General features: G+C 51.5%; 1 protein-coding gene across 2 annotated transcripts; it reads left to right on the top strand.

Annotated features, from left to right (window-relative positions):
• The first annotated feature begins 77 nt into the window (after positions 1-77).
• hat1 (histone acetyltransferase 1) lies at positions 78-12,529 on the top strand. Of its 2 annotated transcripts, none has more exons than XM_047046947.1 (11): positions 78-151; positions 765-836; positions 947-1,022; positions 1,218-1,338; positions 5,451-5,630; positions 6,479-6,600; positions 7,190-7,294; positions 7,688-7,794; positions 8,667-8,818; positions 9,315-9,431; positions 11,388-12,529. In XM_047046947.1, exons 1-11 carry the CDS (start codon positions 130-132, stop codon positions 11,553-11,555), a joined length of 1,242 nt encoding a protein of 413 aa, XP_046902903.1. In that variant the 5' UTR covers positions 78-129; the 3' UTR covers positions 11,556-12,529. The 2 variants fall into 2 exon arrangements, with proteins under 2 accessions (XP_046902903.1, XP_046902904.1); XM_047046948.1 differs by having other exon boundaries at positions 129-198.
• Positions 12,530-12,638: the final 109 nt, after the last annotated feature.

Genomic DNA, 12,638 nt, shown 5'->3' with positions numbered 1-12,638 from the left:
GATAGAACGACAACGATGTAAAAACTTGATGAGAAAAGCAACGGACCTCTTCCGCAAACGTCACACGCAACCTGGAAACACGTGGGTCGGAAGTGCTTTAGATTTCGCGGGCCGTCAGTGACAACACAGATGCAGTGTGCAGAAATGGCGGGTATGTGACGAATACTTAGAAGCTAAAATACAATATCTTTAGTTACGGTAATTCACTGCTGTTTCAAAAGTTAACTTGTTCATTTGCATGTGTGAATAAAGTAACTGTCTGTCACAGACATAACATCTAGGCTAGTAGTTAGCTTACTGCCTAGCTAGCCAGCTAGCTGCTAGAAACAACAACAGCACAAGGCTAGCTGGCCACAACGGTATAAGATAACCATAGTAACAAACACATGAACTATAACTGTGTAATTACCCATCATAAAGGAGCCGGTTAACTTAGTACTTTACTAGATTATCGGACACACTGTTTGGTGAATGTTGTAGTTGGCTAGGTAGCCTCCTCTGGCCATCGCGTGTTCTGTGTCAAAATGCACCGTAGCTCAGGACGATGGCGTGTTCATCGGCTGTGCTGCGTGGAAGCCATAGCGCTATTTACCCGACTAGATGGCCCTGCTTGAGAGTGAGACATATGTCCCTTCCTTGTCCAAAGCTGGACAAGTATCTACTACTTGATGCTTCAAAAGTAAACTCACTTACATTGGCAGAGTTTGCCAGTCAATTACCAAGATACGTTTGAATAGCTGAATTATTGTTTTTTGTGTGTGAAGGGATGAACGCTATGGAGAAGAAATTGGCGGAGTACAAGTGTGACACCAATGAAGCGATATGCCTGAAGCTGGGTTTGTACCGTGAAATACATTTGCTGAAAAAAAACGTTTGCTCATTGCAAATGCCATCGATCGATTTAGTTTATTATGGTTCAAGAGGTAACTTTGTATTTCTCTTCTAGTTCGCTTTCCAGAGGATGTGGATGACGAGGGTACAACATTCCACCCTGAATTCAGCCACCAGCTTTATGGTGATGAGTATGTACTGAGCTAAACCATTATATCAATGTGCATGTCAAAACAAGGGTGGCTCATTCTAATCAACTGGAACATTTACTTCACAGTTTACTGTCTGTTACAATATATCACAACACTATTCAAGCTGTTTCAGTTGAATCTGTGAAAGGTTCTTATTTACATATGTGGCCATGTGTGTTTTTTCTGTCTCTTCAGCGAGGTGGCTTTTGGATTTAAAGGCCTCCAGATTCAGCTGTACTATAGCGCAGGAAACCTGAGCACCCTTTTCAAAGTGAAATATTCTTCCAAGGTCACAGAGTCGTTCGACTGCGTGGAGGTAGGTGTGTCACAGTCGGCGTCAGTGTTTTTCTTGTCGTTCAAAAGGGACGCTTCAGTTCCCCTCCGGTGCCTCTGACTGACTGTAGATGATGTCTTTGCTGTACGTATTGAAAGCTTCAAGAGTGCGTTTTTATGGTGTGAGAGTGTATTTCTGTCAACGTGAACACGTCTACTCATGTCTTCTCTTGGGGGTTCCTAACCTCCTACTTTAGATACAGGTGAGGCACTGCCTCCTTTGGGGCACTGCCTCCTTTGGGGCACTGCCTCCCTCTGGGGCACTGCCTCCCTCTGGGGCACTGCCTCCCTATGGGGCACTGCCTCCTTTGGGGCACTGCCTCCCTCTGGGGCACTGCCTCCCTCTGGGGCACTGCCTCCTTTGGGGCACTGCCTCCCTCTGGGGCACTGCCTCCCTCTGGGGCTCTGCCTCCTCTGTGGCACTGCCTCCTGGGGCTCTGCCTCCTCTGGGGCTCTGCCTCCTCTGGGGCTCTGCCTCCTCTGGGGCTCTGCCTCCTCTGGGGCACTGCCTCCTCTGGGGCACTGCCTCCTTTGGGGCTCTGCCTCCCTCTGGGGCACTGCTGTGCTTTGAGACATGTTTCTTGGTGAGCTGGGCTCAGTCTGACCCTCAGGAGTGGTCCCATTATTGAGTAGATGTGTAAGAGATCTCATGTTTTGTTAGACCAATCCCAGCCCTTCGTAGGCCCTGGCACTAGGACACTAATACCAGCCCTGCCTCTCAGAGGGGAAGGCCTTTTCAAGGCTTTGTTCAGGGGTCCCAGGTCAGCCATTGAGTTTAGTGGTGATGTGATTGAGTCAGCAGGAAATGGAATGTGGACCGGTTGGGTCTCTTGTAAGCCTGTTTGTATGAAGATGCACGTCTCTGGATGGTCCAGAGGGCCTTTATTGTGGACGATTTGAAATCTTTCTATATACATGATGCCTTGTAGGACATTAGGGTTATTATAGTATTAGGTATAATAGTGCACTGCAAACAGTTGATCTCTGGTGTCGCAGGCTTGAAATGTCGCTTTGGATAAAAGCGTCTGTTGAATGAACATATCATAAAGCCGCTCTAACTAAACAGGCACTGCTTGGATGGAGAAGCTGTGGCATCATTCAGATGCCCGTCTGTTTGCCTGTCTGGCTGCCTGCCTGTTTGCCTGCCTGTTTGCCTGCCTGCCAGCCTGTCTGCCTGCCTGTTTGCCTGTCTGGCTGTCTGTCTGGCTGCCTGTCTGGCTTTCTGTCTGCCTGTCTCTGTCTGGCTGTCTGTCTGCCTGTCTCTGTCTGCCTGCCAGCCTGTCTGGCTGCCTGTCTGTCTGGCTGCCTGTCTCTGGCTGTCTGTCTGTCTGGCTGCCTGTCTGCCTACACCGGGCCTGGTGGGGTCGCCCCCCATACCCAAGCCTCGCCGTGTGCACACCTCGTTAAGGGTCTGAGTGCAGCTGCTGTGAAGGTGGAGAGCCAGGGAGCAGCAGAGTTCAGGCTGCGTCTGAAGAGCCTGTGTGAGGGGCATGCTTGACAGGGTCTGGGCCCCTGCAGCTGGTGAGAGAGGGAGAGGGTTAGAGGGGAGGGGAAGGAGAGGCAGGCTGGGAGAGAGGGTTAGAGGGGAGGGGAAGGAGAGGCAGGCTGGGAGAGGCAGGCTGGGAGAGGCAGGCTGGGAGAAGCAGGCTGTGAGAGGCAGGCTGGGAGAAGAATGCTGGGAGAGGCAGGGTGGGAGAGGCAGGGTGGGAGAGGCAGGGCGGGAGAGGCAGGGTGGGAGAGGCAGGCTGGGAGAGGCAGGCTGGGAGAGGCAGGGTGGGAGAGGCAGGGTGGGAGAGGCAGGGCGGGAGAGGCAGGGCGGGAGAGGCAGGGCGGGAGAGGCAGGGCGGGAGAGGCAGGGCGGGAGAGGCAGGGCATATTTTGGCATGCAGCTGCTTTTCTAATAGCAGACTCTTGTCTGCAGCCACCTTTAGCCCCAAACCTCCCCAGATAGTATAATGATGGCCTGTGAACAGAGCAGTTGGGTACATTAATCTGGGTTTCTTTCACATTTTCGCTTGGATGAAACACACTGTTGGGTGTTATGGTGTAAGTCAAAGGAGTATGAATTAGTTAGTTAGAATTAGTTTAAATGTCATCTTGGTTGTTTAGGTGTCATTCCAAATGAGTGTTTTTTGTTCATTTCTCAACAAAGTTAAAGTTAGGAATTAGTAAAGATATGATACTAGCCTTCACACCTAGCTCTTTAAGCCTCCTCACTACTCCATGACAAACATTTTGAGCACCTCAAATTAGGTAGGTACACTTAGACAATTATTTCCCGGGATAAAACATTTATATCAAACAAAAAGTTCTAAAGATACTTTATTAAGTCATATCTGAACAATACCAGGGCTTCTATGGTAAGGGGTTGTGCAATTTAGCGTCTAGTGTGTGGGAGAGTGCAGCGGACAATGGGCCTTGTTTGTTCATGGCCTTTTACACAAGCTCCTTATTCCTCAGAAATGCAGTTGAACAATTACAATGGTGAAGAGGCCTTCAGCTGCAGGTGCATTACTTCCAGTTGGATATTAGCTGATGCCTGAAAGGAGTGGCATTAGCTGTGTGTTGTATTAGCCTTTTGTAGCGCATTTTGCTCAGGCCTTCTTCATGTCCCTGTTTTCAATGCGGAGCAGCGAGGGTCTCTGTACAGAACTAATGCCCATCACGCATGGACACGGTGTGAAAGGGCTGCTTAGCAAGTTAATACAAAGTGTTCTCATGTCAATCCTTGTGGAAATGGATACAATGCAAACATTACAGCTGAACCAACCACACATTCTACTGAGTAAAAGGTGCAGAGGGGAGGGGCTCTTTGTCCCCCCCCCCCCCGGGCTCTTTGAAAGGCGGGGGCAAATTCATTTGATTGAGTTCCCCTTCCAGGATTAGAGCAGAGAGCCCCTTTATTGATGCCCACGGTTTGTTAAGTTGAGATCAATTCATTACATTTTATTGCCCAGTGAGAAGCGGGAATACGTTATTGTGGCGACTTCATCAAATATTCATGGTTTAACATAAGTAGTACATGTATTGAATTAAGTGCTCTTTCACCGAGGGGCTGGAAGAAGGGAGAGGGGGGGGGGGGGGGGGCTCTGTTCCTGCTCCGCTGACAGTCTTAATTGCCTAATGGCTTTCCTTTTTGTGGCTCAAAAATATGTATTCTTCCACTTTAATTCCTCGTGTGCAGTGTCAATCAGGGCCGAGGCCTGGCCTAATGACGGAACAATGGCAACTTGTGCTATTATGTCCTGTTTGCAGTTCCGCCGGAGGGTAGGGGAAAGGACAGAAAAGCCTGGTTAAACAGCTCAGTGTATTATCTAAAAGGGTTTTCTTTTTACCAATCAGTATTCACACAGCCTGACTCATATTATAGTAATGTGAGCTGGTTTCCCCCTCTAGTCAGACATCAGACAGAAAATAAGGCTTGTTTGTAGAATTAGAAATAAATGGATTGATGTGTTCATGTTTTCAGTACATATTAAGCGAAGGCTTGGGTTGTTCACCGGCTGATTCTCTGTAAGGGCTGGACAGGTCAGACAGACGTCGAACAGGACAGAGGCTGGTCTGGAGTCTGGTGACAAACTGGGGCCACGCCACATCGAGGTTACACTGCTAAGGTTACCAGTGTGTTAGTAGTACCTACAGCAACAACATGGCAAATGTTTGTGAACCAGCACACCCTCACCTTTTAGAGACACACCTGTAGTCAGGTATGTTACCAGCATGTACAGCAGAGTGCTAGCCAAGTAGTCACGACGACCCATGCCCACAGCCTGGGGGGGACCATCATCACCAAACAGAATGTGCACAACAACCGTGATTGATCGTTATTGGGATGACGTTCATCTCAATTATCTTGTATTGTTGGGAGCCAAAATTCTAATTGAAAATCAAATGTGATTAATTGCCCAGGCTTGGTAACTGTCAGTATACTTTGTTATGTTTTTACACAAAGTGGAACTTAGTTTAGGCTTTCCTTCCTCCATGCTGCCTTCTTAAACGTTTTATCTACAGGTAGGTTCCTCTGGTAGTTGATGTAACCTCAACATGAGGTGTTGCCGCATGTTGTCATGACAACTGGTCTGGTTCCTCCGGCAGCCTGACGACGTCGAGGGCAAGATCCGTGACATCATCCCCTCTGGCTTCACCTGCAACACGGACGACTTTGTGTCCCTGCTGGAGAAGGAGGCCAACTTCAAGCCCTTTGGAAGCCTGCTCCATACATACACGGTCCACAGCGAGGAGGCAGGCCAGGACCTCACCTACCAGATACACAAGGTACACCTGGGCCCCGCTCCGCCCTGGGCCCCCCTCCTCACCCTGGGCCCCGCTCCGCCCTGGGCCCCGCCCCGGGCCCCGCTCCGCCCTGGGCCCCCCTCCTCACCCTGGGCCCCGCTCCGCCCTGGGCCCCGCTCCGCCCTGGGCCCCCCTCCTCACCCTGGGCCCCGCTCCGCCCCGGGCCCCGCTCCACCCTGGGCCCCGCTCCACCCTTGGCCCCGCTCCACCCTGGGCCCCGTGTGTCTGCACGCCCCCCCGACTCACCACACACCCACACCCATCCCATCTCACCAGATGGGTTATCAGCTGGTTTCGTTTGTTCCATCGAACAAACGCTTAAGTCGAACTAAAAAAGCTGAACTGTTTACTTCACTGCTGTAAAGAGTGCAGCACTTTGCACAAAGCCTCGCTAGGTGAAACGGTATGGAAACCATGGCAACACCAGTACCCTACAAGGCAGTAGCTGTGGTACATGATCAGAAATGTAGTCAATTCAGGAGCCAGCCTGACACGTCATAAATCTGGGAAGTGGGAGTGGGGAGTCATATGGCTGAGCGGTGAGGGAGTCGGGCTAGTAATCAGAAGGTTGCCGGATCGATTCCCCACCGTGCCAAATGACATTGTGTCCTTGGGCAAGGCACTTCACCCTACTTGCCTCGGGGGGAATGTCCCTGTACTTACTGTAAGTCGCTCCGGATAAGAGCGTCTGCTAAATGACAAAAAAAATAAAATAAATAAGTGCTCCACACGTTGGCTTGCCGTGCTGGCCAGGAGTGCCCGACTGGGCGAGGTGTTTTCCAGGCTGTGTGCTGATCCCCTGCCCCCCTCCTCGTGTGTCCTTCCCCCAGGCAGACATCACCAGCCCGGGGTTCAGAGAGTACCACGAGCGCCTGCAGACCTTCCTAATGTGGTTCATCGAGACGGCCAGCTTCATCGACGCCGACGACGACCGCTGGGACTTCTTCCTCGTGTGAGTGGGCTCCCCGCCGCCCACGCCACTCTCCACGCACCGTTTACTGTGTCATCTGAAAAACAAAAGCCCCCTTTTTGAGGCGCTCGCAACCAATTACCCAGTTTGATTATATCCCCCCCCGCCCCTCCCCTCTCTCGAATATAGCAGAATTGTTGATCTGGCAAGAGTCTCCTTTGTGCCCAAAGCCCTTTTCATTTTTCTTTTTTTTTCTTCTTTCAGGGGCAAGAGCTGAATTGAATCCTCTTGTCTTTTGAAACACTGAATGACGTCTCTAAACAGTAAAAAGAGCCTCTGCCAGTGTTTTCTTTACTCTGGTACCTATTAATCGCCACAATGGGCAAATGGGCTGAAGTGATTTGGAGGGCCTTGATCCCTCCTCCACCCCCTCTCTTCCCCTTTAAGTTGCAGTGCTCCAATTAAGTGCATAATGTATTCAGGTTGTAGCAGGTGTACCAATCGGGCCGGTCTGTTCCAGCATGCTGACACTGGGTAAAAGAGGCTTCCAGGAGAATGGCAAGGGCCAAACTGGACGCCGCGTGGGAGTGTGCCTGTAATTGACCTGCTTGCTTTTGTGTTTTCTCTGCAGATTCGAGAAGTACAATAAGGATGGGGAGACTCTGTTCGCAACTGTTGGCTACATGACAGTTTATAATTACTACGTGTATCCAGACAAAACCAGACCACGTGTCAGGTAATTACTAGGGTAGCACGTGCCGTCCCATTCTATTGTACCAAAAAGGAGAGGAAAATTATACATTGCCGTCGACTTGTCCTAAAAAGGAATCCCAAATTACTGGCTTATATATCCAACCCTATTTTGTTTCATATTGAAGCCAAAGTGATCAGTATCTGGGGGGGGGGGAAGACCTTTTGTAAAGGAGCATTTGTTTAATGTATTGATAGACATGGCAGGATAACAATTCGTTCCGTTTGCCACCCTGAAGTGAGATGACTTCTAATATTTGTTGTCAGTTCATGAACCGCCCCCCCCCCCCCCCCCCCCCCCATGGCAGAGGACCTGGTGTTAGCGTGGAGCGCTGGAGATGTGACGGCTTGTGTGTGTGTGTGTGTGGTCCTGATCCAGCCAGATGCTGATCCTGCCTCCGTTCCAGGGCGAGGGTCATGGTGCCCAGCTGCTTGAGGCGGTGCACAGGTTCTACTGCACCCTACCCAAAGTACAGGACATCACAGGTGTGTGTCTGTCTGTGTGTGGGATGTGCATTAAAGCATGTGTCGAACTATTGGATGTCACATCATTTGCTATTTTGAGTACAAAATTATCTAAACTTCCCACACAATCACATACCTTCATCAGTGTCCGAAGTTGCGCATGTCTTTTGTGAAATCGCCCCACTGAATTCATTTATTTGGAGAGTCTGGTTTGGGAGACCTGTTGAAACCAGTTACACAGAAATAATTACTTCTCCCAGAAGGATAGAATGAATACCAAAGCAGCACCCTTTTCAGAGGGGGAACCCCTTTCTGTGTAACGCCTTCCCTCTGAATGTGGCCTCTGAATGGTGGGTTGGGTCCTGCTGAAGAGAGGTCTTCTGAAGGTCTTCTGCTCCGGCTTGAAATCCTCTCACTGCAGCTTCACACTCAATCGCATTGAAAAGTGGAGGTTGGAAATATGCAGATTTCGAGCTGCTTTAGCCGAGAAGTGCTAGCCACGTGCAAACACAAGCTTCCCCTCGCCCCGGCATAGCTGGAATGATTTACTCGTGTCAAGGAAATCGCTGGATTTCATACCCTGTGCGCTTTTTCCTCATGCTTGAATGTATAGGCAGTGTTTGAGAATTGTTAGTTATAGAATTGTTAGAATAGTCTTTTTAACAGGAGCCTCTGGCCTTCCACGGCTCTCTCTCTCTCTGTCTCTCTCTCTGTCTGTCTCTGTCTCTCTCTCTCTCTCTCTCTCTCTCTCTCTGTCTCTCTCTTGCTCTCTGTCTCTCTCTCTCTCTCTGTCTCTCTCTCTGTCTCTCTCTCTGTCTTTCTCTCTCTCTCTGTCTCTCTCTCTGTCTCTCTGTCTCTCTCGGTGTGTGGAACGTGGTGGCGCTCGTGTCCAGCGGAGGACCCCTCGGACAGCTACGTGACGCTGAGGGACTTTGTCCTGGTCAAGCTGTGCCACGCCCTGCCCTCCTTCTCCACAGACAAGCTGGCCCTCGGCTTCTCTGACGACATGGGGACGGAGGCCCGCGACAAGCTCAAGATCAACAAGGTAGGCACGCTCGCCGCCCTCCTCACACACCACCACCCAGTACCAGGGGGCCCACCACCATGGAAGACCCTCAAGACGAACCTGTTCCTGGGCCCGTGCTCTCAAGTCCTGACTCACCGGTCCTGTGGTTTCTCAGAGGAACGGGTCTTTTTCTGACAGGGCCCCATGCGGTCACTGGAGTGGTCTCTGGTTTCTCCTACTGCCACCTAGCGTTGGCGGGGCCGCTTCCACCGCGGGGCCCTGTAGCGTGGGGCTGATTATCCCAGCCCGACTTCCTGTGCGGTGGTGGGCTGTGAGGCGTCTGTAGACCTGGGCTGACAGAGGAGAGGGCTGCAGGAAGGCGTTCAGCTGGAGCTCCTGTGTGGAGGGACGTCACCTGCAGCCGCCGCTAACCGGACACTAAACAAAATGTGATGATGTTTAGAAACAAAATGTTTTTTGTTTTGTTGAAATAGTTGTTTTGAAGCGTTTTCCCCCTCTCTGTTTGCCGCCACAGAAGCACGCAAGGCGAGTGTACGAGATTCTGCGTCTGAGAGCGACGGACATGAGCGACGAGACCAAATCCAAAGATTACCGGCTGGAGGTCAAGAAGAGACTTTTCGGCCCCTACAAGGTACGGTAGCTCTACGGGAGAGCCGGACGTTAGGAGAGCCGGACGTTAGGAGAGCCGGACCTTAGGGGAGCCGGACGTTAGGAGAGCCGGACGTTAGGAGAGCCGGACCTTAGGGGAGCCGGACCTTAGGGGAGCCGGAAGTTAGGGGAGCCGGACGTTAGGAGAGCCGGACGTTAGGAGAGCCCGACCTTAGGGGAGCCGGACGTTAGGGGAGCCGGAAGTTAGGGGAGCCGGAAGTTAGGGGAGCCGGACGTTAGGAGAGCCGGACGTTAGGAGAGCCGGACCTTAGGGGAGCCGGACCTTAGGGGAGCCGGAAGTTAGGGGAGCCGGACGTTAGGAGAGCCGGACGTTAGGAGAGCCGGACGTTAGGAGAGCCGGACGTTAGGAGAGCCGGACGTTAGGAGAGCCGGACCTTAGGGGAGCCGGACCTTAGGGGAGCCGGAAGTTAGGAGAGCCGGACGTTAGGAGAGCCGGACGTTAGGAGAGCCGGACGTTAGGAGAGCCGGACGTTAGGAGAGCCGGACGTTAGGAGAGCCGGACCTTAGGGGAGCCGGACGTTAGGAGAGCCGGACATTAGGGGTTCCTGACGCCCCAGACACGGCCTCTCTCTTCCCTGCTCCCTGCTGCAGAATCAAGCCCTCTCATCCCAACCTGTGCTGCATAGCAGCACGTGTATCACTTAGTACTTACCCGGTAACGTCCTCCAGCGCCTAGACTACCACCAACACGTTGTTTCTGCTGGACGGCCTGTCTTTAGTACATGGACATGTAGTAAACATGTTTATTAGCATGTTCATTATGCTGCGTACAGTAGGGGGGCCCAATTCCCAACATGGGTCTTCCGGTTTTGGAAGCTTATAACAACGTTTTCTGCACTCTTACATGTTGCCTTGAAGAATAATGAGGGAGATTATTCCTCGTGGAAATTGATAGAAGGCCTCATTATAGGACACACAATAGGACTTGCTAGGTGTCCAGACTAGCTACCCCACTATCCAGCTCTTTCCAGCCAAGTGTCATTATACAGGATTTGCATGTGATTGGGGAAAGTAATTTATGTGCTTGCTAGCGGAACACAATGCAAGCTGTTAGTCGCAGAAGCTGCTTTCCTCCGAGTTTGATCGCTGGGACGTAGTTGTGCTTTTCAAGTTTCGCCCAACAAATTGTACTGTTCTACTAAAGCTTTGTGAGAAATCCTTTTAAGATTGCCTTTTAGTCCAGCTGCGCTTGTCATTATGTCTGCATGTTGTCCTTTTGAGTCGCCGAGAAGATCTACTCAGTAGTTAATACGAATCGTAAGGCCTATTTGTTTCTTAATAACACCAGGTTAGCCTACATACTAATCGTGCCCCTTCTTCTCCTAACTTCTCCATTGTGTTTTGTGTGTGTGTGTGGAACTGTGCATAGCCACCATTACAGGATTGCTGTCAGCAGTGTTACCACATTTCTCGCCCCCCAAAAAAAGAATCTGTATCTGACGGGGAAAAAAACCCCGTCCGTGGGGAAAAAGGAAGTAGGAATGAGTTGGGAGCGCAGAGGGGAGATCTGGTGTCCAGATGCTGTCCCTCCTGGGGAGATGTGGCTTGGGTGAACGGCAGAACGCTCTGCGGAGGGAGAATCCAGCCCTGCTTCTCTTACCTCCCACGTCCCCCGAGACAAGGGAACAGAGTGTGTGTGTGTGTGTGCTAGCATATATTTGCGCTGGCCCCAGAATACATGACAGAGGAATCTTGGTCCATGTCCAGTACCCTTCAGCACTCCTGCAGACCCCATTTCAGAGTCCTTTGTCTGGCTCCCCCCTCCCCTCTGAGTCGGAGACGTTAATGAAACGCAGGCAGGCCTCCACGCTGAGGAACCCCACTACAGACTCAGCGTCTGTCACCGCCCAGCCCCGACGGGGAACCGGAGGGCTTTCAGGGCGTGTAATAAACCCTGTGTCTCCGTCCGCTGTTGCAGAAGAACCAGAGAGACCTGACCAAGATGATGAAGTGCCTGAGGCCGGAGGAGCTGGCCTCTCACATCAGTCAGATGGACACCCAGCTGCAGCACGACGAGCTGGAGAAGAGCTACCAGGACCTGCTGGTGGAGTACAGGAGAGTCATCGAGAGGCTAGCGCAGGCCTGATCACGGGCCTGGGGCTGGGGGCCTGGGGCTCTCCCACACAGCAGGCGGGGTAAGACCCATCCACAGAGGGCCTGTGTGGGTGAGGACTGGAGTTACACCCTCCCTCCCCCGTTTGACATCATTAAAAGATCTTGATCGAAAAGTATTGTGTTGATATTGAAAAGTAGAATCGGGAGTGTGTTTTCTTCGGTGGGGGGGTGGGAGGAGGGAGAAGAGGTGAATGATCTGCCCCCATACTGGAGTGTGTTTTATTCGGTGGGGGGGTGGGAGGAGGGAGAAGAGGTGAATGATCTGCCCCCATACTGGAGTGTGTTTTCTTCGGTGGGGGGGTGGGAGGAGGGAGAAGAGGTGAATGATCTGCCCCCAGACTGGCCTTCTGGGGATGTGATTGGTTAACAGAAGGCCTTGGGGTTCCTTCCACTGATGTTGATGGATGTACAGTACAGGATGAACCTGCAGCTGGGAGGTCACGTGTGTCACGTGACATCACCTGTCCCTCGTGTGTCACGTGACATCACCTGTCCCTCGTGTGTCACGTGACATCACCTGTCCCTCGTGTGTCACGTGACATCACCTGTCCCTCGTGTGTCACGGGACATCACCTGTCCCTCGTGTGTCACGCGACATCACCTGTCCCTCGTGTGTCACGGGACATCACCTGTCCCTCGTGTGTCACGCGACATCACCTGTCCCTCGTGTGTCACGCGACATCACCTGTCCCTCGTGTGTCACGGGACATCACCTGTCCCTCGTGTCCAATCACACTGCCTCAGCTTCAGCGATTGCTAATCATGACCAGCTGATAGGATCACCATCCGCCCAGTGAGAAAATGCTTCCTTTTCATAGTGATACAGGGACCCCCCCCCCCCCCAACCACTCAGAAAAACACAAGAAAAACCTGTTGTCCCTTTTTCTTGAAGACATGTTGGTTTTGAAGCACTTCATAATAAAATATTCATGTTTTTGTACATTCCTCAAATTGGTGCTGTCTCTTCTTTGTCATGTGATTCACATTTTTGGGTGATTATCAACTTTAAAATGTGGCATTATTATGTGGAACTATTTCTGCTATAATTGTTGCT

This window comes from Hypomesus transpacificus, chromosome 23 (genome assembly GCF_021917145.1).
Source record: "Hypomesus transpacificus isolate Combined female chromosome 23, fHypTra1, whole genome shotgun sequence".
Lineage (NCBI taxonomy): Eukaryota > Metazoa > Chordata > Actinopteri > Osmeriformes > Osmeridae > Hypomesus > Hypomesus transpacificus.
This window is presented reverse-complemented; position numbering and strand designations above follow the sequence as displayed.

Bases quoted from the DNA above. Each gene is read 5' to 3' on its own strand.
- hat1 (XM_047046947.1), top strand. From the start codon at position 130: ATGCAGTGTGCAGAAATGGCGG. The intron at 837-946 runs GTTTGTACCGTG...TTTCTCTTCTAG, and splicing joins AGCGATATGCCTGAAGCTGG to TTCGCTTTCCAGAGGATGTG. The intron at 8,819-9,314 runs GTAGGCACGCTC...TTGCCGCCACAG, and splicing joins ACAAGCTCAAGATCAACAAG to AAGCACGCAAGGCGAGTGTA.